The sequence below is a fragment of the Symphalangus syndactylus genome, chromosome 22, assembly GCF_028878055.3.
Source record: "Symphalangus syndactylus isolate Jambi chromosome 22, NHGRI_mSymSyn1-v2.1_pri, whole genome shotgun sequence".
Taxonomy (NCBI): Eukaryota; Metazoa; Chordata; class Mammalia; order Primates; family Hylobatidae; genus Symphalangus; species Symphalangus syndactylus.
This window is the reverse complement of record NC_072444.2, coordinates 28,504,236-28,524,803: the sequence shown is the minus strand read 5'-3', so window position 1 is coordinate 28,524,803 and position 20,568 is coordinate 28,504,236. Positions and strand designations below refer to the sequence as shown.

Genomic DNA, 20,568 nt, shown 5'->3' with positions numbered 1-20,568 from the left:
GGGCTCAGATACCCCCTCCACTCCCTCCCAGCACCCCGCCTCACCTGTAATAATCTTCCTGACTTGGTAGGTGGCCACCATGCATGTGGGGGTGTCCATGCAGCCACTGCTGCTCCATGGCCAGTCTCTGCAGCTCGGCCGACTGGGCGTGCATGGCCTGCAGCTGGTGGGCTGCTGACATGGGGGGTGGGATGGCCCCAGGCAGGTCTCGGGGGTAGGGGGTGCCTGCCAAACACAAAACAACCTGCGCTACAGAAATAGCCACAGGACTGGCCAAGACCAGGGTGGCACAGGCACAGCAAACGGCAAAGAGCACAGGAGAGGTGCCAGCTCGGACACAGGAGCCGGCCCCTCCCAGACTCTGCAGACAGCTGGAGGGCAGAGCCTCTGGGGAGGCAGGAAGTGCCCTTAGGTGCCTCTGCCTGGACCTGCCCGGCCCCTCCTCCGCATGCTCCAAGGCCTCAGCCCAAGCCCTCCTCCTTCAGAGACCTGCCATGAGCCCCCTCTGCTACTTTCACCGGCCCTGCAGTCCTGGCTCTTAGCAAGGCTGATGCATTTATGACCCCTACCCCAGACAGCCCCCAGAGGGCAGGAGGCTTGTTCCCCCACGGACCCCCCGCATGCAGGAGGAACGAACCCACCTGCTCAATGCATGAATGAATGAATGAGTAAACAAATGAAGACAGCAGACCAGACCCCAACCCAACTCTCACACAGCCTCCCCGCCCCTCCTGGAGGGCAAGTCTTACCGAAAACTGGATGGCGAAGCATCTCGTGCTCATGGGGCGGCTGTCCAAGCAGAGGGTTGGGGAGAGTGCCAGGTGGGTAGGGGAAGCGAGCCAGGTGGGGGCCGGCAGTCAGGGGGTCGACCAGCGGGTGAACGGGGCCTGCTGAACCTAAGGAAAGGACAAAACGACAGATGGAGGCGGCGTGCGGCTCTTCAATGTTTGTCCCCCTCGGCTGGAATAGCCAATGACTTCCTCCTCGCCCAGGATGGCTCCTGGTCACCAGGGCTGGATGCACAACCTGGCTGCAGGTGGCCCTGCCCTAAAGTGGCTGCCTCCACCTTCAGCAAGAGCTCCAGAGGCAGAGAGAAATGACGAGCCCACCGCTGACGCAGGCACTTCCTCGTCCCCTTGTGGAGTGCCCCTAACAGGCAATCCCAGATCAGTTTTGTTGAGGACCCGGGATCAGCAGGGTCCCTCTCGCCGGCCACCTGGGCCTGCCCTCTGCCTGTCAGGTCACAGGAACACACAGCCTTGCGCCAGCAGGTGTTGGGCTGGCACCCCCTGCCCAGGGCTGTCTCCCTGCCTTTCACTCGCAGAACCCAAAGGAGGCCAGCAGAGTGGGTGGCGCAGTGGGGACCTGGCCCAGCACTGCCCTCTCTTCTCTGCTGGCACAAATCTTGCGTCTCTCTCTTCAGAACGTTGCCGTGATCTGACCTCACCGCACCACCTACTGCCCTCACCTCCTATCCCCCAGCTCCAGCCAACACGGGCGCTGGCAGGGATTTCAGGGTTGCCACCTCCAGCCACGGTGCCCTGGGGTCCCTGGAAGGTTGGGAACCCCCCCTCTGCCTCTGTGGCTGCTCTTGCCCCGATTTCCCACAGCTCGCCCTTTCACCTCCTCCATGTCTCTGCTACCTCCTCAGTGGACCTCTCCTGACAGCCTTCTCGAAACTGCCACAATGCCCCTGCCCCCAGCTCTCCTAATCCCCTCTTCTGGATTTATTTTCTTCCAGAACATATACTTTCCACCTCTCACAACCTGGCACACATCTTTCTACTATCTCCCCAAACTGGAAGGTAAATGTGGACAGGGGTTCTGCCAGCACCTACAACTGTGCCTGGCACATCCCAGGGGTTCAGTAAACACTTGCTGAATGAATGATGCATGAATGAACAAATGACTACCTGTCCTCAACGCTGGTTATACTGAGGCTTGTAAGGTCTACACCAAGTGCCAACAGAGCTTTAGATATGAGGATGGCAATGGTTAGTGCTCTCCCATGCCAGGACTGGGTACAGGCGCAGGGGAGGCGCCTGGTGCCTCCAAGCAAGGTGGCTCCCTGCCCTCCCTCTGGGTCCTGCTCTATCAGTCATCCTGCCCCACAATGGAGGGTGGCCGGTGAAGAAGCCCTGCACGTAGGCTGTACCACAGGACCTGTACTCCAAGTCCCATGGACCTCCTCATAAGCACAGCAGCCACCCTCCTGCGCCATCTCGCCAGGCTGCAGAGGGAGTGAGGATGCCAGTTGGGCCTGCCTCTGCCTCAGAGCAGCCTCCCCACAGCTGGTCAGTGAGCGGCCTTAAGGAGCTCCTACTCCCAGGGTGGACAGGACTGGGCAGCCCTGGCCAGCTGGGTCAGCTCGCAGAACTCAGCCAAAGGCAGCAGGAGGCCTGCCCAGCCTCGCTCCTCAAGGGAAGAGGACTGTGCTTTTAATTCTCACTAAGCGACCCTTGAGTAGCCCAGCGCCTCATCTGTACGTTCCTTGGCTCCAAAGGCCACATGACACTGCTCTGCTGCCCTTACCCTGCCCTGTGGGCCTAGGCCACTTCCCTCCATCCCAGGCACAGGGCCAAGAACCCAGGCTTCACCCGTGTGCTGCAGCTGTCTGAGGCCTTGCAGTTCTGGAGAGCTGCGGGGCCGAGGAGAGACTGTGATACAGCAAAACCATGATGGTAGTGGATGCTGAGCTCTTCTAAGATCTGCCAGGAATGAGGGATCTGTTCAGAAAAGAACACTTTCCGCTCCTGGATGGTGACTGTCACTCATCAGGCTCTGCACCCCTCCCCGTGCCTCTGTCTCACCTGCCATGCTGGGGCACGCACCTTGGTGGAGGGGGTCCTGCTGGTGGAGGTGGAGGTGGGAGTGAATGTGTGAGTGCTGGTGATGGTGCGGAGTCACGTTGAACATCTGCAGTCGGGCCAGGGGATCACTGGTCAGCGATGCCATGCGCTCTGCGTGGATACGCTCGGCTGCCAGTCTGTCAGGGTAGCTCATCTCGGGCCGCAGCTGGGGGCCCGCCAGGGCCAGTCTCTCCCTCTCCAAGGGGTTCAGGCCCGGGTGGAAAGAAGCAAAAGGGTGGGGCCCGGCGGTCGGGGGGATGGTGAGGGCGCTGTGCCGGGCAAAGTGCTCCATGGGGTTGGCGGCTGGGTGCAAGGGGTCCAGCTCTGGGGGCTTCACCTCAAAGCCCGGCTTCATCCTCTCCCGCAGCTCACGCTCCCGGATCTCCCGCTCTCGGATCTCCCGCTCCCGGAGCTCCCGCTCGCGGATGGTGGGGTCGACGTTGTAGAGGCCAGGCATGTGGTAGGCCAGCAGGGGGTCCGTGGGGTTAAGGGGCATGTAGAAGGGGTGGTTGCGGTTGGTGGGCGACATGACGTGGGGCCGGGCGTACTCGCTCAGAGTCCGAAGGGCAGGTGTGTCCGGCCCGATGTAGGGGGGCACGGCAGCAATGGTGGTTGGTGGTGGCTCGAAGGATGGCCGCAGGTGGCCAGGACCACTGAGCTGGGGGTCACTGAGGCGACCTTCATGCGCTGAGCTGGACGCCTTCTGCAGAAGGAAAAGAAAGCGTGAGGGGTCCCCCGAGCGCCTGGGGTCTCCGCTTGGTCCACACTGCGGAGGTGGGCCTGGTCCTGCTCTCACAGGCCAACCTGGTCCCTCCATGGAGACCCAGCCCTGGCCTTGGCCTGACACCAGGATGCAGTCCAGGCCCTGCAGGGTCAGGCTCACCTGTGCCCACAGCTCCCCTCAGGCCCAGATGGGAATGTGTCCCTGTGAGACAAAGCTCATGCATGGGGTGTCTACATGTGAGGGCTGTGGCTGGGAGTGAAAGCCGAGGGGCATGGGTGAGTGAGCCCAGCAGGCCAGGAACCTCACCGGCAGTCCCTCATGTCACTTCCTGGGTTGGCTGCCCTTTCCTCCCCGTGACAGCAGAGAGCTGGCCACCACCACAGCACCCAGCCCACGAGTGGGCCACAAAGACAGGGCAGCTGGAGAGGCCCCTCACGGCCTGAGTGCTCGAGTGTTCTCTCAAGGCGCCCCCTTGTGCTTCTCCCTGGCTCCTTCAAATTACTTAGAAGTTATGAACCCAAAGGCTGCAGGGGAAGAACAGGCCCTTTCCTCGAAGGCCCTCAGGTAGGAGGACGCACAGTCACTGCTGGGAGTCAGCCTAGACCTGCCGTGCGCAGTTACCCCGGCAGCTTGGGATGCGCAGCACCCGTCAGAGGCGTGGAGACAGGGTGTAAACAGCACCCAACCCTCTAGCTGCCAGGAGGCCAAGTCAGGCAGCCAAGGGCAGAGCTCGGTGGCCCAGCGTGGCTCCCAGGCGCAGGACGGACCGGCTCCCAGGCGCAGGACGGACCAGCGCCCCCCTCACACCTTGCCAGCCCTGCACTCACAGCTGCCCGCTCTGCCTCGCGTTCCCGCTCTCGCTCCCGCTCCCGCTCCTTCTCCTTTTCCTTCTCCCGCTCTCGCTCCTCTCGGGCTTTCTGCTCAGCCTCGCGCTTGGCCTTCTCAATGGCCTCCTCCCTCTTCTTGGCCAGCTTGGACCCGGCCAGAGGCATGAAATACAGGTCTGTCCGTGCACACGAGTTGTAGCCCCGGTCCAGGTGTTTGTAGAACCTGAGAAAAGCCACAGATCTTGCTGGGAGCTCCTGCCAAGACCCACCCCTGGCCCTTCCTCCCACCAGAACTTGCCCCCACCAGCCCACCTGTGCCTGACCCGTCCCGGAGCCCCAGGAAGCGTACCTAGCTGACTGGCTGGCGTGGCTGGGGGTGTCCACCACAGTGGGCTCAGGGGACGGGCTCCTTGGTGGGGGAGGGGGGCTCTCAGGCTCCTCAGCGTCGTCCAGAGCCTCCTCCTTGATCTGGACGGTGGGGAGTGGGCAGGATGACCCCCCCGCTATGCTGCCTCCTGAAGCCACCGCACCAGAGCAGGGTGGCTGGGCCGAGGTGCTGGGTCCCGCCGGTGGGGTAGAGGTGGAGGAGCAGGTCGGAGGGGTGATGGGAGGAGGGCCTCCAGGGACAAAGGGGTGCTGAGCAAACGGGGGCTGGGAAGCCACCTGGTGGAGGCCTGTAGGGGGGTGGGAGGCAGGAGGCGGGGGCAGGTTCTGGCTCTGGGTCAGCCCAGGGGGCTGGGCGGGCGAGGAGGGCAATGGCTGGCTCTGAGGCATGAGCTGCAGGGGTGGGGGGTGAGCCGATGGGGGGTGGTGTGTGGACAGGGAGCTCAGGGGCTTCAGGGCTGGAGGGGGTGGCAGGTTGGCATTCATGGAGAAGGGCGAGGGCCCCGAGAGGTGGGGAGGGTGCTTGTGGGCCTGTGGCGCCGGCAGCTGGGGGATGGGAGTGGTGGGAGGGGGCTTGATGTGGGGCATGGCCAAGGGTGCTGGCGGCAGGGGCTGCTCCCGTGGAGGCTGTTGGGACTGCAGCGCCGACTGAGAGGCTGGCAGCTGCAGGGAGGCGTGAGGGTGCGCTGCTGATGGGGAGGTCCCCAGAGGGGCCTGGCCTTGGGAGGCCTGGGGAGGGAGGCCAAAGGGCTGTGGGGGACCTGGGTGCTGCAGCAGGGGCCCAGCCTGCAGGCTGTGAGGGCCGGGTGGGCCCTGACTGTGCAGGGGGGGCTGGGCGTGAGAGGGTGCAGAGGGCTGGCCCGCTGACCCAGTCAGAGGCTGCAGTGGGGGGTGTGGCGAGGGATGCGGTGGGGGATGCGGTGAGGGCGGCCGCTGGGGGTGCAGGGCCGGTGCCTGTTGGATGTGGGTGTGGGGAACAGACGCTGAGGGAGCCTGTGGCTGGTTAGGGGCCTGGGAGGCCGTGGGGGAGCCCTGTGGGGGAACTGCAGTGGCAGAGGGCATGGACCCTGGCGTGGGCAGCTGAGGGGTCCCTGGAGGAGCTGAGGAGGGAGCTGGGGTGACCCCAGTGGGAGCCTGCAAGGCTGGGGGCTGGGCCTGCAGCATCTGCTGCTGGGCTGACGAGTCCGAGTCACTCTCATTGTCCTGGGGGCTGGGGATGCTCGGGGACGTGCTGCGATTGTCCTGGTCGATGTCTTTGGGGTCACTGCTACCCTCATCATTGACGCTGCGACTGTCTGAACTCTCTCCCTCACCTTCAGATGGCGAGTTGGGCCTGCTGATCTCCTAGGGTCAGAGAAGGGAATGATGAAGTCCCAGGAGGGCAGAGCCCCGTTTGCTCTGCACCGCCAGTGCCGGACACACAGTAATGGTTTGCGCAGATGAAGCAGCAAGCTTGGCTCTGGGACCACAGGTTGTGCCCTGACCCAGCCAGTGTCAAAGGCCACTCCAGCCCCGCCCTAGGAGACAGGGCACGGCCACCGACTAGGGAGAACCCCAGCTGGGGGCTTCTGAAGAAGCATTAGCTTTACTCAGCAAGGCTCAGCGGCAAACCTCACCTGCGTTTTTGTCTTCTTGGAGCTGGTCCTGTCAGCCTCCTCCGTATCAGAGGCCACCTTCTCCCGCTGGCGTTTGTTACTCTTAAGAGGGGAAGAGGCTTCCTCCTTCACCTTCTGCAGGGGGAAAGCCCACAAGGAGCAATCAGGCCAAGGGAGGCCCATTCCATCAGCCTCAGTAGGGAAATGATGACGGTTTGTAGACACTTTGCTCCCTCATTCTGAGTTCCAGCTCCAGGAGCAAAAAGCTCTAGAAGGGTCAACCGGGACCAAGAAGGAACATGCATCTGGGGGTGGGAATGACAGCCAGCCCTCTGCATCTGTGGGTTTGCATCCTCAGATTCAAGCAACCGTGGACTGAAAATGTAGGCAGGGCTGTGATAGTTACATCTATACTGAACGTGCACACAATGTTTTCTTGTCGTTATCTCCTGAACTAGACAGTGGAACCACTGTTTACTGCATTTACATTGTACTGGGCAGTACAAGTAACCTAGGGATGATTTAGAGTCTACAGGAGGATGTGACTGGTTACATGCAAACAATGTGTCAATGTATATGAGATCTGAGCACCTGTGGATTTTGGTATCCTGGGCAGTGGAGGCTCTGGAGCCAATCTCTAATGGATACTGAGGGAGGACTGTACTTGGCTCCGGAGGCAGCTGTTCTAACCACTCCCCACACTCTCTGAGAACCTGGGAAGCTTGAGGCAGAGGCGGCCCCCAAGGGTTGGTGCTCGAGCCCCCTTCTCTAGGCCCCCAGCCTTCAGTCTGCAGCACCCAGGCCAGGACAATGCTGGTGTCCAGAGAGGCTCCATGAATGAGCTGCATCCTCGTGTCTGAGGGAGCTGATCACGAACGCCAGCAACCCAGTTTTAATGGGAGGGACGGACAGTGTAGCCCCTACTATTCCCCCAGCACCTGACCTTGGCCGACTTCTTCAGTGTCTCTGCTTTGCTGTCATTGCTGGAGGTGCTGGCAGCACTGGGGGAGTTCCGCCCGCTGGAGCGGATGTCTTCATTGATGGGTGAGGTGCGACCATCAGGGCTGGCTGGCTGCTTCTTCCGACCACTGCGTAGTGTCGACATCTGCCCACCCAAACCGAAGACTGGTGACACCAGATTCCCGGTCCCCATGTGGGCCCACCTGAGCCCAACCCACAGGCAGGAGCCTGAAGAGCACACCCCATCAGCCTCTCAGCAAATCCTAGACCTTGGCAAACACCAGGCCGCCTTGCCTGTCCCTGGCTGCATGAAGGTCGGTGTGGAGCTCAGGGAAGAGGTGGGGAAATCGGTGGGCTCACGCCAGAGGGCGGTTCTCAAACCTAAAGCACTCATCCCAAGGGACTGTCCTGAACAACATGTGCTGGAAATGAACCTCACTTTCTGAGCGGCAGAAAGTCACCTGGGGCCATCTTTAAAGCACCCTACCCTTTCTGTTTATTCTTCATAACCGTCCATTCTCCCAACCAAACCAAATGAAATCAAACACTTGTGGATTTAATCTGACAGGACAGGAAGTGCCCCAAAGAGATGAAGCTGTCAAAGCAGCTCAGCTCCCCAAGCTGCCGAGCGCTTCAGCATGTTTCTGCAAAGCCATGAGGGCTCAGAAGAGATCAGGAGACAATGGTTCTGGCTGGCTGACCCGCTCCCTTCTGAGTGAGCCGGGGGCCGGGCCGCCAGCAGTCTCAACGGCATACAAGGGGCAGAGGAAGGTGAATAGTCCCACCCACCTGCCAGAAGGGGCCATAAGGGAGGCTCAAGGGAAAGACCCTGTCAGTACCCTTAGCCCCAAACCTGGAAAAAGCCTCTCCCAAAGTCCCTGGCACATTTCCAACCTAGGAAACAAAGTTTCTTTATGGGAGGAGCTATGCAGTGAGCAGAAAAATGTACCACAAGTTTCCAAAACGGGATCAAACATTTAAAAAAAACCACAAACACCCTAACACAAAAGAGCCTGCGAGTTTAAAAGAGCAGAGATTTGCTATAATGGAAGTGACACCACAAGCAGCAGCCTTGGAGAGCAAGAGAGGCCTTGGAGAGCCTGCACTGGGCCAGAAGCTAAGAGCTTGCTACAAAACCCAGAGCAGGATGCCACCCTGGGGCCCCTCGAAGGAGAGAACAGAGCGCTCTTCCTAGCCCACAGGCAAGCCACTGCTTCGGGCAAAGCAGCTCCCCTCCAGGACTTTGTTTGGTAAACAAGACTTTCGCTTCCTCCGCCTGGTAGGCGCAAGCCCCCACACATCCTAGGAAACTGAAGAAGCTGCCAGGAGCCCCATGGCCCCAGGGGACTCACCGAGCCCCGACTCCGCCGTGTCCTCATGCTATGCTTCCCACTGAGCCCATCATCCTCTTCCTTGACGGGTTTGAACATAAACGGTGGCGGGTCCACAGGCTTCTCGATGGGCGGGAGCTCGCCGTATTTCTTGAAGTGGATGCGACAGTCGGTGCAAAGCAGGATGTTCTCCCGGCCTCCGTGGTGCCAATCTTTGGAGGCTGTGTGAGGGAAGTGGTGGGGGCCAACCTTGGAAACCATCCCTCTCCCTGGGGATGTCTGGGCAGAGGGGCCCTTCTGTGGGCTCTACCCAAACCTGATGCCACCAGCACCATGCAGCCCTGGGCCCCAACACCCCAGGGCTAGTGCTGCCCTGCTCCCCCCAAGGCCAGGAGAGGGTTTCGGGAGCATCTGCTGCCCACTTCATCTTGGGGTGCCCAGGAAAAGCCGGCAGCAAGCTCCTAGGAATCACAGTGTCAACCCCCAATCCCACTCAGTCTGTCCTGCCTACCAGTCAGTATTCCATACCGACTGCCAAGCAGGGGAGTAAAGTAAACTAAACATTTCTAACTTTCTCTAATCCCAAAGCACAATGCAAATGTCAAATCAAGTACTGTCCCTGGCAGGTTTCCAGCTGGATGCATGAAATGTTCAGAACATGGAAGTGCTTGTGCCCCCGCCCTGACCCAGGAGCGTGACGAGGCCACTTACTGGTGGTGAAGCAGTGGCGGCAGGCGTACCCCTTCAGCTCCTGCTCACTGTCCTCACTGTCGAAGTCATCTTCACTGGCTGAACTTAGGTCCACTGGGCGCGGCAGGCACATAGTGGGGGTGGGGGAGACACCATTATGCTCAGCCAAGGCGGGGCAGGGGGGCCCTGTGACCTCTGGCCTACTGTAGGCTCTGGCCACCAGTCAGAGCGGCTGGCTGCACAGGCTGAGGTGGGACAGTGTCTGTAAAGGACCACTTCGAGCTCCTCAGTGTCAGTCACCAGAACAGAGGGCCGGTGCGTGAGGCACCATACTCAAGGGCCCGCCCTGCCACTGATGCCCGAAACAGGTGAGTCTGAACTGGGACAAGTGCATCCATGCTGCCCCCCTCCCTAATATGCTCAGGCAATCCTGAGAAATTCCATCTTCACCGAGCGTCCCCCACCAGTCCTGCTAGGTGATTTCTGGTCGCCTGCATGAGCAACATAGGCGCCCCTCAGGTTCAGCGTCCCGGGCCAGGACAGAGCTATAAGGCACTTTTGCTACATCCTAGTTTTTTAGGGGTGAGAAGTTGTGGGCTTCAGCATCATTAGATTGTACATCATACTGGGACCAAAAAGAGGACCTTGGTAAAGCAGGAGGAAAAATAAGAAAGTGTTACTCTGATCTTATTACAACCAAAAGTGCAATGAGAATTCAAACAGGACATCAAGTACATCATCTGTCAAATGGAAAACCTTCCCAGGACAAGGCCAAAAACATCCCAGGCCAAGACGTATATTTTTTGTAAAAACCTAAGATGATATTGAGTTTATGAGAAATATTTAAATGTGCAAATAATGTTTTAAAGTCTCTCTCCCGAATCCTGGTCCTGCTCCCCGCCCCCACCATCGGTCTATATTTAGGTCAGGCTTCACAAATGCACTGGAGCACGGGTGCACACCCCCTCGTGCTTCCCAGAGCCATCAGCTCCTACGGGCCCAGAGTGAGACAGGCTGCCTGTGAACAGTCTCCCCTCCACCCACTGTGATGCCAAGACCCCTACTCACAGAATTCACTGGACGGGGGTCTGGAGGGTGTGTTGACAGGTGTGGACGCAGTGCGAGTCTTAATCCTCCGGAACACGGCCTGCCTGCGGTGCCTACGATGGGCTCGGGAGCTGGCTGCTTCGGGGGTCTTCTTCCAATAGTAATAGAAGGTGATCAGCTCCCCCTGCAAAGGAGAAGAGCTGACTGTGGGGGAGGGCCTGGGGCTTTTCCGTGCCCCACCGCACCCTCTCTGCCAGAGTGGAAAGCTGGGTGTGTAATAGCCGCACCAGAGATGAGAATAAAGACCAGTCGCTCTTGGAGTGGGGAGAGGAACTGGGCTTGCCCAAGAAACAGCCACTGAGCTGCCCGTGGACTGCATGAATGGGACCTGCCTCCTCAGCCTGGCACAGCCTGACTCCCAGACACCAAGAACAAGTACTTGTTGGGTGTCTACTATGTCAGACCCCACCACTGTTGTACACATGGGAGGTACAGCATCCACAATAGACGAAAAGGAGAGAAGATTCCTGCCCACGAGGAGTTTACATTCTAGCTGTGTGTGCATGTGAGAGTCTGTGCATGTGTGTGAACACAATGATGCTTTCTTTACAGTAATGCCAGTGAAATCACAGGTGTGGGAAGGAAATGCCTAGCCAGTTAGACTCCCCCAGAAACAACAAACCAACCAAAGCAAACTGCCCAGGTGGCGAGGAACCAGGGCCAAACAGAAGGTCGGGAAGAACACAGACCGTGCGCTCAGGAAACTGCTCCACAGCCTCCACCTGGCTCCATCGGAAGGCCCACATCTGACAAGCCGGCACGACGTCCAGAGACAAGGACTGGGCTTGGCAAAGAAAGACTACAAGAGGACAGACACACAGCAGTGCTGATGCAAAGGTGAAATGTCACACACCACAAGGTCGGGCTTCTTTTCATGGCCCAGCAGAAACAAATGCAAGACATCTTTTTGGAAATACAGCAAATGTAAGCTTTTTAAAGAAAGGGCGCTTTGGGCACCCCCAGCCCTCAGGGCGCTGCAGGCTGCCATCTCACCCTACACACAAAAGACGATTTCTTTTTTTTTTTTTTTTTTTTTTTTTGAGACGGAGTCTCGCTCTGTCGCCCAGACTGGAGTGCAGTGGCGCAATCTCGGCTCACTGCAAGCTCCGCCTCCCGGGTTCATGCCATTCTCCTGCCTCAGCCTCTCCGAGTAGCTGGGACTACAGGCGCCCGCCACCACGCCCGGCTAATTTTTTCTATTTTTAGTAGAGACGGGGTTTCACCGTGGTCTCGATCTCCTGACCTCGTGATCCACCCGCCGCGGCCTCCCAAAGTCCTGGGATTACAAGCGTGAGCCACCACGCCCGGCCAAAAGACGATTTCTTAAACATCCCAAGATAAAGTCTCTTTAGCTAGAACTGAAAAGCAAAAAAAAAATACACAGCCAAGTGAGAGAGCACAGATCACCCGGTTCCCCTCTAATTAAATCAACACTGTAGAAAATCTATTAGCTTGGTGACTAGATGCTGGGAGTTGTCTTGGAGGTACCTGCACCCCCAGTTTGTCTCATCAAACACTGTCTTGTGAATGGAGGAGCCAAAAAGAGAGAGGGGAAAGTGGGAGATGGAAAGACTAGTGTTGGAAGGACTAAAATAGACAAACCAAACAAAGACATGTAGCTGCCACATGACAAACTCACCCAATCAGACCAGGTTTCATCCAAAACACCCCCAGAGGAAATGGCCTCAGAACACAGTGATGAGAGAAGTGGGCAGATTTTAGGTGGGGGGGTGGCTTCCGCAAGGCAGGGGATGCCGTGCATTGAGTGCTTGACTGCCCACAGCTGCATCTTATGCCTGGGCATTTTTCTAAGAAGTGGGACCACGGCTATGGTCCCTAAAGGAGGGCTGGAATGCCTTGAAGGAGGGCTGACTGGCCTATAAAGCCCATTGCAAGTATCTCCTGGAGCACTGGATGTGTCTCAACCTCCCTAAGCACTTAACGCTTAACAAATTACTCCTGATCACCAATACCTAGCAGATGAAGCATAACCCCAGGCCAGGGGGGCCACGGAGCCACCTCAGGACAAGCACACTCATGTCCCTACACGTATGTGCATGTGCCCACCCCTCGGTTCCATAAGATGGTAACTGAATGATAAGGAGAAATGCAGATACTGCCGCTGGAATTTCTGACTGGCTTCTCTCCCCCATACTAGTCTAGGAATGAGGGCTACAACTGTCCCAGTGGGGACGAGCATCCTGGCCCCTAAGGCCATGCATGGTCTGTGAACCTCCGAACTCTTTCACTTCCTGCTTTCCAGACTTGGAAATGCATTTATCTATACTGATCCTTGGGTGTTGGATAGATGGAAAAGATTCGTTAACTCCCACTAGGGGGTTACTAGATCATTGCTGACATAAACGCTGACTTGTGTCTGGTTTTCCTCTGAGAAAATATGGAAGAGAAGTCAAGGCAGGGAGCAGTCACACTCCAAATACTCTGTCCAAGTGTCATGCTTCATGAGCTCAAAAGGGCAACTGGAGCTGTGAATAAGTCACAGCTCAATTCCAGAGCTTCAAAGAAGAATGAGGAAAAAACTCACAGTGGTTCCTTCTGCTTCCTCAGTCCAAGTCATTTTAGGGACTACTGAATGATAAAAGCTTGGGATGTGGCCGCGCGCAGTGGCTCACGCCTGTAATCCCAGCACTTTGGGAGGCCAAGGCAGGCGGATCACGAGGTCAGGAGATTGAGACCATCCTGGCTAACACGGTGAACTGGCTAACACCCCCATCTCTACTAAAAAAAAAAAAAAAAAAAAAAAAAATTAGCCGGGCGTGGTGGCAGATGCCTGTATTCCCAGCTACTCGGGAGGCTGAGGCAAGAGAATGGCGTGAACTCGGGAGGCGGAACTTGCAGTGAGCTGAGATCACGCCACTGCACTCCAGCCTGGGCGACAGAGCAAGACTCTGTCTAGAAAAAAAAAAAAAAAAAAAAAGCTTGGGATGTAAGAAGAAATGCAAAGCTATAGGAGACAAAAGGGAACAAAAACGGGAGAGAAAAATTGAGTGAGAAGGTGGTACCTGAGCCTCTGCCATGCCTCCAAGTCTTACCTGAAGGCTGTTAAAAAGCAGCAACCTGACCTTTCTAAATAGCATTTGTCTATAATGCAATATTGCTACACACAGTTATAATCAATTATTTCTATTTATCAAATATATATGTTTTGAAATGGCTTTGAAAAAGGTAACCTGCAGATCCCAGGTTAAGGGAAGAAGCCTGGTGCAGCAGTTTACGCCTGTAATACCAGTACTTTGGGAGGCTGAGACAGGAGGATCACTTGAGGCCAGGAGTTCAAGACCAGCCTGGGCAACATAGTGAGATTTAGTCCCCCACCTCAAAAAAAAAAAAAAAAAAATTATCTGGGCATGGTGGTGTGCACCAGCAGTCCCAACTACTTGGGAGACCAAGGCAGGAGGACTGCTTGAGTCCAGGAGCTCAAGACAAGCCTGGGCAACAATCTCTACGAAAAAGTTTAAAAAATTAGCCCAGTGTAGTGGTGTGTGCCTGTAATACCAGCTATTCAGGAAGCTGAGGCAGGAGGATCACTTGAGCCCAGGAGGCTGAGGCTGCAGTGAGCTACGACTGTGCCACTCCACTCCAGCCTGGGCGACAGGGCGAGAGGCCATCTCTTTAAAAAAATAAAAGAAGACTTAAAAACAAGAAGCCAGAGTTCAGTGAGGTAAGAAACCACCCTATGCCAGACAGAAAAAAGGCTCAACTTTCAAACCTTTGCTCCTGGCACCACTGATCTCTGCCAACAAGTGAAAAAAATCAAGACCCAAAAGAAAGAAATCTAACATTGAAATCAACATCAACTTTTTGTTGACACTTAAAGAAGAAGTAGTCCAGAACAGATTTCACCATCTGAGTGCCAAGGATGAAAATGACCAGGCAACTGGTTTCTCTCCAGATGGAATAAATCTTTCCCCTTTTACTGAAAAAAAAAAAAAAAAGAAAAAAGAAAAAAGAAAAGAAAAGAAAATGACCAGGCAAGAAGGACTGTCCTCCACAGCAATGAAGTCACAGGTGGTAAGAATGGTAAACTTACAATTCAGGAAGGTGACAGAGTGGCCAGAACTGTCATCCACTGCTGGTGGAAATACAGAATGCTCGAACCATGATGTCTACCGAAGAACCCAGCATTTCTTTCCTTATTTACCCAAAAGAAAAAAAAAATTCTCACACACAGACTTTCATGGATACATTCATTGAAACAGTTATTTATTTATTTATTTTTTGAGATGGAGTCTTGCTTTTGCCCAGGCTGGAGTGCAGTGGCGTGATCTCGGCTCACTGCAAGCTCCTCCCCCCAGGTTCACACCATTCTCCTGCCTCAGCCTCCCTAGTAGCTGGGACTACAGGCGCCTGCCACCACGCCCAGCTCATTTTTTTTGTATTTTTAGTACAGACAGGGTTTCACCGTGTTCGCCAGGATGGTCTTGATCTGACCTCATGATCCGCCCGCCTCGGTCTCTCAAAGTGCTGGGATTATAGGCATGAGCCACAGCGCCCGGCCAGAAACTATTCTTAACAGTCCAAACTGGAAACAACCTAAATGCCCACGAGCAGGAGAATGGATAAACAAATAATGGTATCACCACTCACTGGACTACGACTTGGCAATTAAAAGGCACAGACCACTGACACATGCAACACCACCATGCTGCATGAAAGCAGGCAGACAGGAGGGTGGGTGCTGCATGACTCCTTTCCAGAAATCACCAAAACCAAACTAGTGGTTGCCGAGAGCCTGGAGGGTGGGGGACAAGAAACTAAAAGAACTCAAGGTAAGCACTCCAGGGTGATGAAAATGCTCTGTAAGTTGAATGTGGTGTCATTGACACAAATGTATACGGTGGTCAAAACTCATGAAACTGTGTACTTAAAGTGGGTGCATTTTTATGGTATTCATATCATATATGGCAGGCATACCAATTTTACGTCAATAAAGCTGATGAAAAACAACAACAAATCCAGGCCAGGTTTTATTAGCTGCCTCTCGACCACTGTTACGTCTACCAAGGGATTCAACACTGGAATGGAGCGAGTCTAGGATTGGAAACGGCATACTGGTGACTGCATGGGTGGCAAGGTCTTGAGCACAAACAAAAGAACATGTCGGGGAAAGCTCTGGTTCTACAAATAGGGAGTGAAGCAGCTAGAGGCCTCGCCAGGAATGAAGTCAATTGAACTTTAATCAAACATGCATAGTGTGTGCCGCAGAGACCCGCTGCACATAAATTCAGGGAACAAAAGCTGTTGCAGAAATCAATAGCTTACTGAAACATTAACACAGGCAATCATTAATCAAAAGGCAACTCCACAAAGGCAGCCTTGCAAATTAGCTCCTGATTTTGCTTGCAAGCAAACACAGAGGTATAAATGTTGTCGACATGAATGGCCTATAATGATCATTTTGCTCCCAATGCTCTCACCTCATCTCACAACAAGGTCTCACAGTCAACATATCTTATGTCTCGGTGCTATAATCGCACACAGCATGAGGAACTCAACTGGTTTAGTGCCTGGGCAGAAACGGGAGAGGAAGGGGGCAAAGTCATCTCCAACTGACAGTGTTACCAGCTGCAGCTCTTGCCAAGAGAAGTCCTCAAATCCACTGGGCTATATTTAGCAGATTCTCTCTCCTTTCCTTTTTCTTTGGCGGTGGGGGGGCTAAATTTTTCCCACAGGTCATACGCAAAAAGCCATTGGCAATGACAGGAGCTTGGCTCCTGGACTTAGGAGTCTCTTCCCAGCACAGGTGTCTTTCCAGGCTATACACTAAGACGGAATTAGGAAAATAAGCACCATTAGGTTCCTTTAATTTCCCATAAAAAGAAAAACAAGGGGAAGGGAGTGCCACACATGGAAGAAGAGAGAGGGAAGAAGTAGTAAGCTGCTTGGCACCAGACAATCTGGGTGAAGGGCCTTAGGAGAGAAGGAAAAAGCTAAGGACGCAGAGTCAGCTGACTCTGGGCCTAGTGGGCGACAGCTCAATGGCAGCTGCTCCTGCCATCCAGGGGCCTGCTGGGCTCAGGCCACTTTCTCCTCCTCAGCCACCACTTTACTTCTGCCCCCTCCAGGGTTAGGCTCTGAGTCGATCAAGTTCACACACACACAACATAAGACATCAGTGCAGGTCTTTAAGACCTCCCTCCACCGCCTTGGCAATCTGGGCTGGAGCAACAGGGGTCGGCGCCGCCTACCTCCTAGAGGCTGCCTGTACCCATTTCAATACTGGTTCTGCTGTTCTGGCCAGGCCCAGTTCTGCTTTACCTTGGGTAAGTGATAGGCAACCCGATCCAGGGGCCAAGTGGGTGCCCCTGTGTATGTGCCTGTGTGCACAGATGTGAGCAGGGTCTCCTTCCAGGCTTTCCAACAGGTCAATTTACCTGCGTGCATCTGGTAAACTAAAACACTATCCACCAACACAACTGCTATTTAATTTCCCGCAGGCACTGGAATGCTACGGGAAGAGAACCTGTAACCTGTCTGGCCCAATTAAAACAAAAATTCTTTTTTTTAAAGTAAGATAAGCTACATGTCTTCTCTCTCTTTAGGGACACGGGGGAGTGAAAGAGTAGAACAGATTGTTGCAGAGGAAGGCTCTGGAAGCACTTTGAGTATAAAAGGCTCATTCGTAGCAAGCATGCCTGTTTCAGTATGGGGCCCAGCTTCTCTTCTGCCCGAGCCCAGCATGAACTCCTCAGACAGATCCTCTGAGAGGCTGGCATGGAGGCAAGAGAAGGTTAAATCAATGGTTTCTGCTGTCCCATATTAGAAGCATAAGGGTACACCCAAGATTGAGTCCCACTTTTTTTGGTAATTATATTATTATTACCAGATCACCCAAGAAGTCTGGACACCCCCTGAGGAAGGGGAGGGAGTGCAATAGAAGATGAGGTCTGGGGACCCCCACACATGGCATCCAGGGTGTCTGCAGCCTGCCACCTACCATCAGGTCTTGTGTGTGTGTGTTTTAAATTAAGCCAAAGGACTCAGTCCTTTGTAAATAACCATATATACGCACCCCCTTTCAATTCAGTTCACAGAGAGCAGTGAGAATCTTCCATTGTCACAACACAGTTTTGCGACCAACGGCAAAGAATGACGAGGACTGCTGGCTTTACAGCTATGTTAAGGAAGGCCCTAGAACACCAGTTTCCTGCCTCCTTGTCCATGCAGACAGAGGGGAGATGCATGCAGGCAGGCGGGCAGGCATCTAAACCAGATCCCTGCAACATCACATGTGCCCAGGCTCTGGCCTTGTGCCACTAGTGAGGGTCAGCTGCAGCACCACCGAAGTTTCCAGTGGGCACCCTTTCTGGGCCACGCATCGCCCACTAAAAAGGAGGGGGCAGTCGTAGAGAAGGGGGATGAGGAGGCAGGCCTGGAAGCTTCTCATGGATAACAGGATTATCAACACAATTTCTTTCCGAAGCTATTTCACAGGTCCTCAAAGCCCACCTGCCACTGTCAGCTGAGCGGACTGTAGTTACGTGATGGGACAGAAGCCACCAGGGGCAGGGCTGCTGAGTGCACATCCTTGTACACACCTGACCCCATCGCAAAGTTTTAAAAGTAAGCATTTAGAAGAAATCATTTTAATTCTTTAAGACACATGATTACCTGTTCCTGTGGCTAAACAAATATTTTAACATGAATACAGAAGGAGCAGCTAAATAATCTCTATACAATGCCTTAACTCTCTGTGCTAATGTGCAATTAGAATCAGAATGTTGTTCCCCTGCTTAAACTTTTGTTTGAAAAAATGCCCCACAGTGATCATCTGGCTCCTTCTTTGGTGGTCCACGTAAAGGGGATGAAGAAATCCACCCCTTCCTTACTGAAGTGGAGAGATCTAAAACTTTTTTTTAAGGTATGTTTTTTCAGGGAGAAATCCCAGCAAGCAACAAATAATAAAAAACAAAGCCTCAAATTATGCAGGGCAGAGAGGGAGAAAGAAACATGGTGTAGAGCTGCTTCCTAAACCCGGGCCCAGAGAGGGGCCCAGAGAGTGACCCAGGCCATGAGGAAAGAGCTGTGGCCCTGAGAGCCGGTCCCAGGGAAGTCTGCATGCGACGCTGTCCCCTGAAGAGCTGCTCTAACTGGAGTGCTCCAATGCTGCTGCCGAGCGCAGTCAGGAACATTTCCTGGCACGGAATCCTATGCAAGTCATTCTTTCCTTTCCCTCCCCAACGATTCAAGGGCTGGATCTGACAACTGTTCAGAACATCGGAGGTGAGAAGCCGGGCACTGGGCAGAACCAGCAGCGATATTCAGGAGCAGCCACCTTCTACAGATCTTTTTCCAGCAGGCAACTGGTTGTCTTCCAGTAACAACTCTGGTAATTAAAGCACTGTTCTCCTGGGCTCCTTCTTTTGTTAACCAACCGAATCCTCTAATCCCTAAAGGAGCCTGGCACTGTCAGTGGGCTCTGCTGCTAATCGTTAAATATCACCTCTGTGGTCTCTGAGTGCAGCAGGGAGAATGATGATCTGCTTGAAGGCACACACAGAGAAGTGGCATTCTGAAATCTCAGCCTCCTACGTTCAAGAGGCTGAAGGGCTCTGATCTAAACCACCACCCACGAGGAAGCCCACAGTGAGGAGGCAGCTGCCTTCAGGCAAGGCAGTCCCTCGGTGCCACCTCCAGATCCTCTTCTGGGGAAAGGCAAAGGGAACGGAGGGAAGTACGTGAAGGTCTTGTGGCTTTAACTTGTAAATAGGTGGGGCCAGTCTAAGACACTCATGAAGATGTTCCTTATCCAGGCACCTTTTTATAACATTTTAAAAAATCAGTTAAAAAAATTTTTTTACAATTATTACCACTACATTTGTACAGTTCAAAGGAACTGTAATAGCTCAAGATTTTTGCCAACACTGAACACTATAATGAGATTTCCTAAGCTCTGTGTTGCTCTGGTTGATGAACTCAGCCACTTGCTGATCCCACCCCGGCCCCACACCTCCACTCAGACGTCTGGACCTGAGGTCCTGCCATAGCTCTTCCCTGGGCTGGCCCTCCCACGCTGCACACAGACCAGATGAGTCTTCCCAAAGCCCTGCTAGTACCTTGCCACTTCTTCTCCAAATGGTCAAAGGTTCCTCAGGGCCTAAGGAACAAAGGCCTAGCTGCTTGACTACGTCTTCTGAGCCTTTCTCTGTGTTACCGGAAGGCCTTTCTACCATATTCCCCCGCCTCACGGCCTTTGGCTTCTGTCAGACACAATGGCCAGTTTTCTGTTCCTCAGCACTCTCTCGCCTGCAGGGTGAGCCCGAGCCCCATACCACCCCCGCCTCCTCCTCCGTCCAGGCCCTACAGTCCTCCTCATCACTCAGGACTCAATTCATCACATTTGCTGCCTCCTTCTCCATAAAGCCTTCCCTTCACTTCACTCCCCCACCACTGGATGGCATCATACCGTTTTCACTCCTACATCTTTTCATTCCCGCCTCTGTGCTGGCACAGACAGGCTTCCCTGTGCTGTAACCACACATGGGCCCACCCAACTTGCCAAAGTACATGCTCATCTCATCTGTGAGTACCCCACAGGTCTAAGACAACATCTTGAAAAAGTATTCAGTAAACATCTGATGAAATGATTATTTCCGGAGAATTAAAATTCACCTGAAATTAAAAGGATAAAACTTTTGAGAAATGGATACCGAATTGCCACTTTCTTATTTTGCTAAAGTCATTAGAAGTAACTGCCTCCTGATCTCATCATTATTTCGTAAAAGAAATGACATTTTATCTCCAAAAAAGTAAACAAAAAAAGTTCTTTGATTACATTCACTGTTAGGAAAAATGGCTACATTTATTTCTCATGGGCCAGTGAAAACGCAATCCACATGCTGATGTTTGGAAGTGGATGCTCTGAAGGTGAGTATCATGGAATGGTGGCTTAGGAAGCCACTGAAAATGCTTCCTCACTCAGCAGCCACTGAAAATGCTTCCTCACTCAGCAGCCACTGTCAATGCTTCCTCACTCAGCAGCTTTATTTACAAACAAACAAGCAAACAACCTTTTATTATGAAATCTACAATGATAACTAAGCTAGCCATATCTTTTTATATCTTAATATATATTTATCT

General features: G+C 54.0%; 1 protein-coding gene across 20 annotated transcripts in view; it reads right to left on the bottom strand.

Moving 5' to 3' along the window:
- The window catches only part of RERE (arginine-glutamic acid dipeptide repeats), a 467,189-nt gene that overhangs the window by 2,989 nt on the left and 443,632 nt on the right, over positions 1-20,568 (bottom strand). For 11 of the 20 annotated variants that reach the window (XM_055262461.2, XM_055262462.2, XM_063631893.1 and 8 more), the window contains 10 exons: positions 10,429-10,591; positions 9,382-9,474; positions 8,692-8,891; positions 7,323-7,484; positions 6,401-6,514; positions 4,750-6,128; positions 4,401-4,623; positions 2,832-3,552; positions 750-896; positions 45-225 (listed from right to left, as the gene is read on the bottom strand). In XM_055262461.2, coding sequence (XP_055118436.1) covers positions 45-225; positions 750-896; positions 2,832-3,552; positions 4,401-4,623; positions 4,750-6,128; positions 6,401-6,514; positions 7,323-7,484; positions 8,692-8,891; positions 9,382-9,474; positions 10,429-10,591 — 3,383 coding nt within the window. Of the gene's footprint in view, positions 1-44; positions 226-749; positions 897-2,597; positions 2,709-2,810; positions 3,553-4,400; positions 4,624-4,749; positions 6,129-6,400; positions 6,515-7,322; positions 7,485-8,691; positions 8,892-9,381; positions 9,475-10,428; positions 10,592-20,568 lie in introns of all 20 variants that reach the window. The other 9 variants (XM_063631886.1, XM_063631890.1, XM_063631885.1 and 6 more) reach the window with 1 other exon arrangement.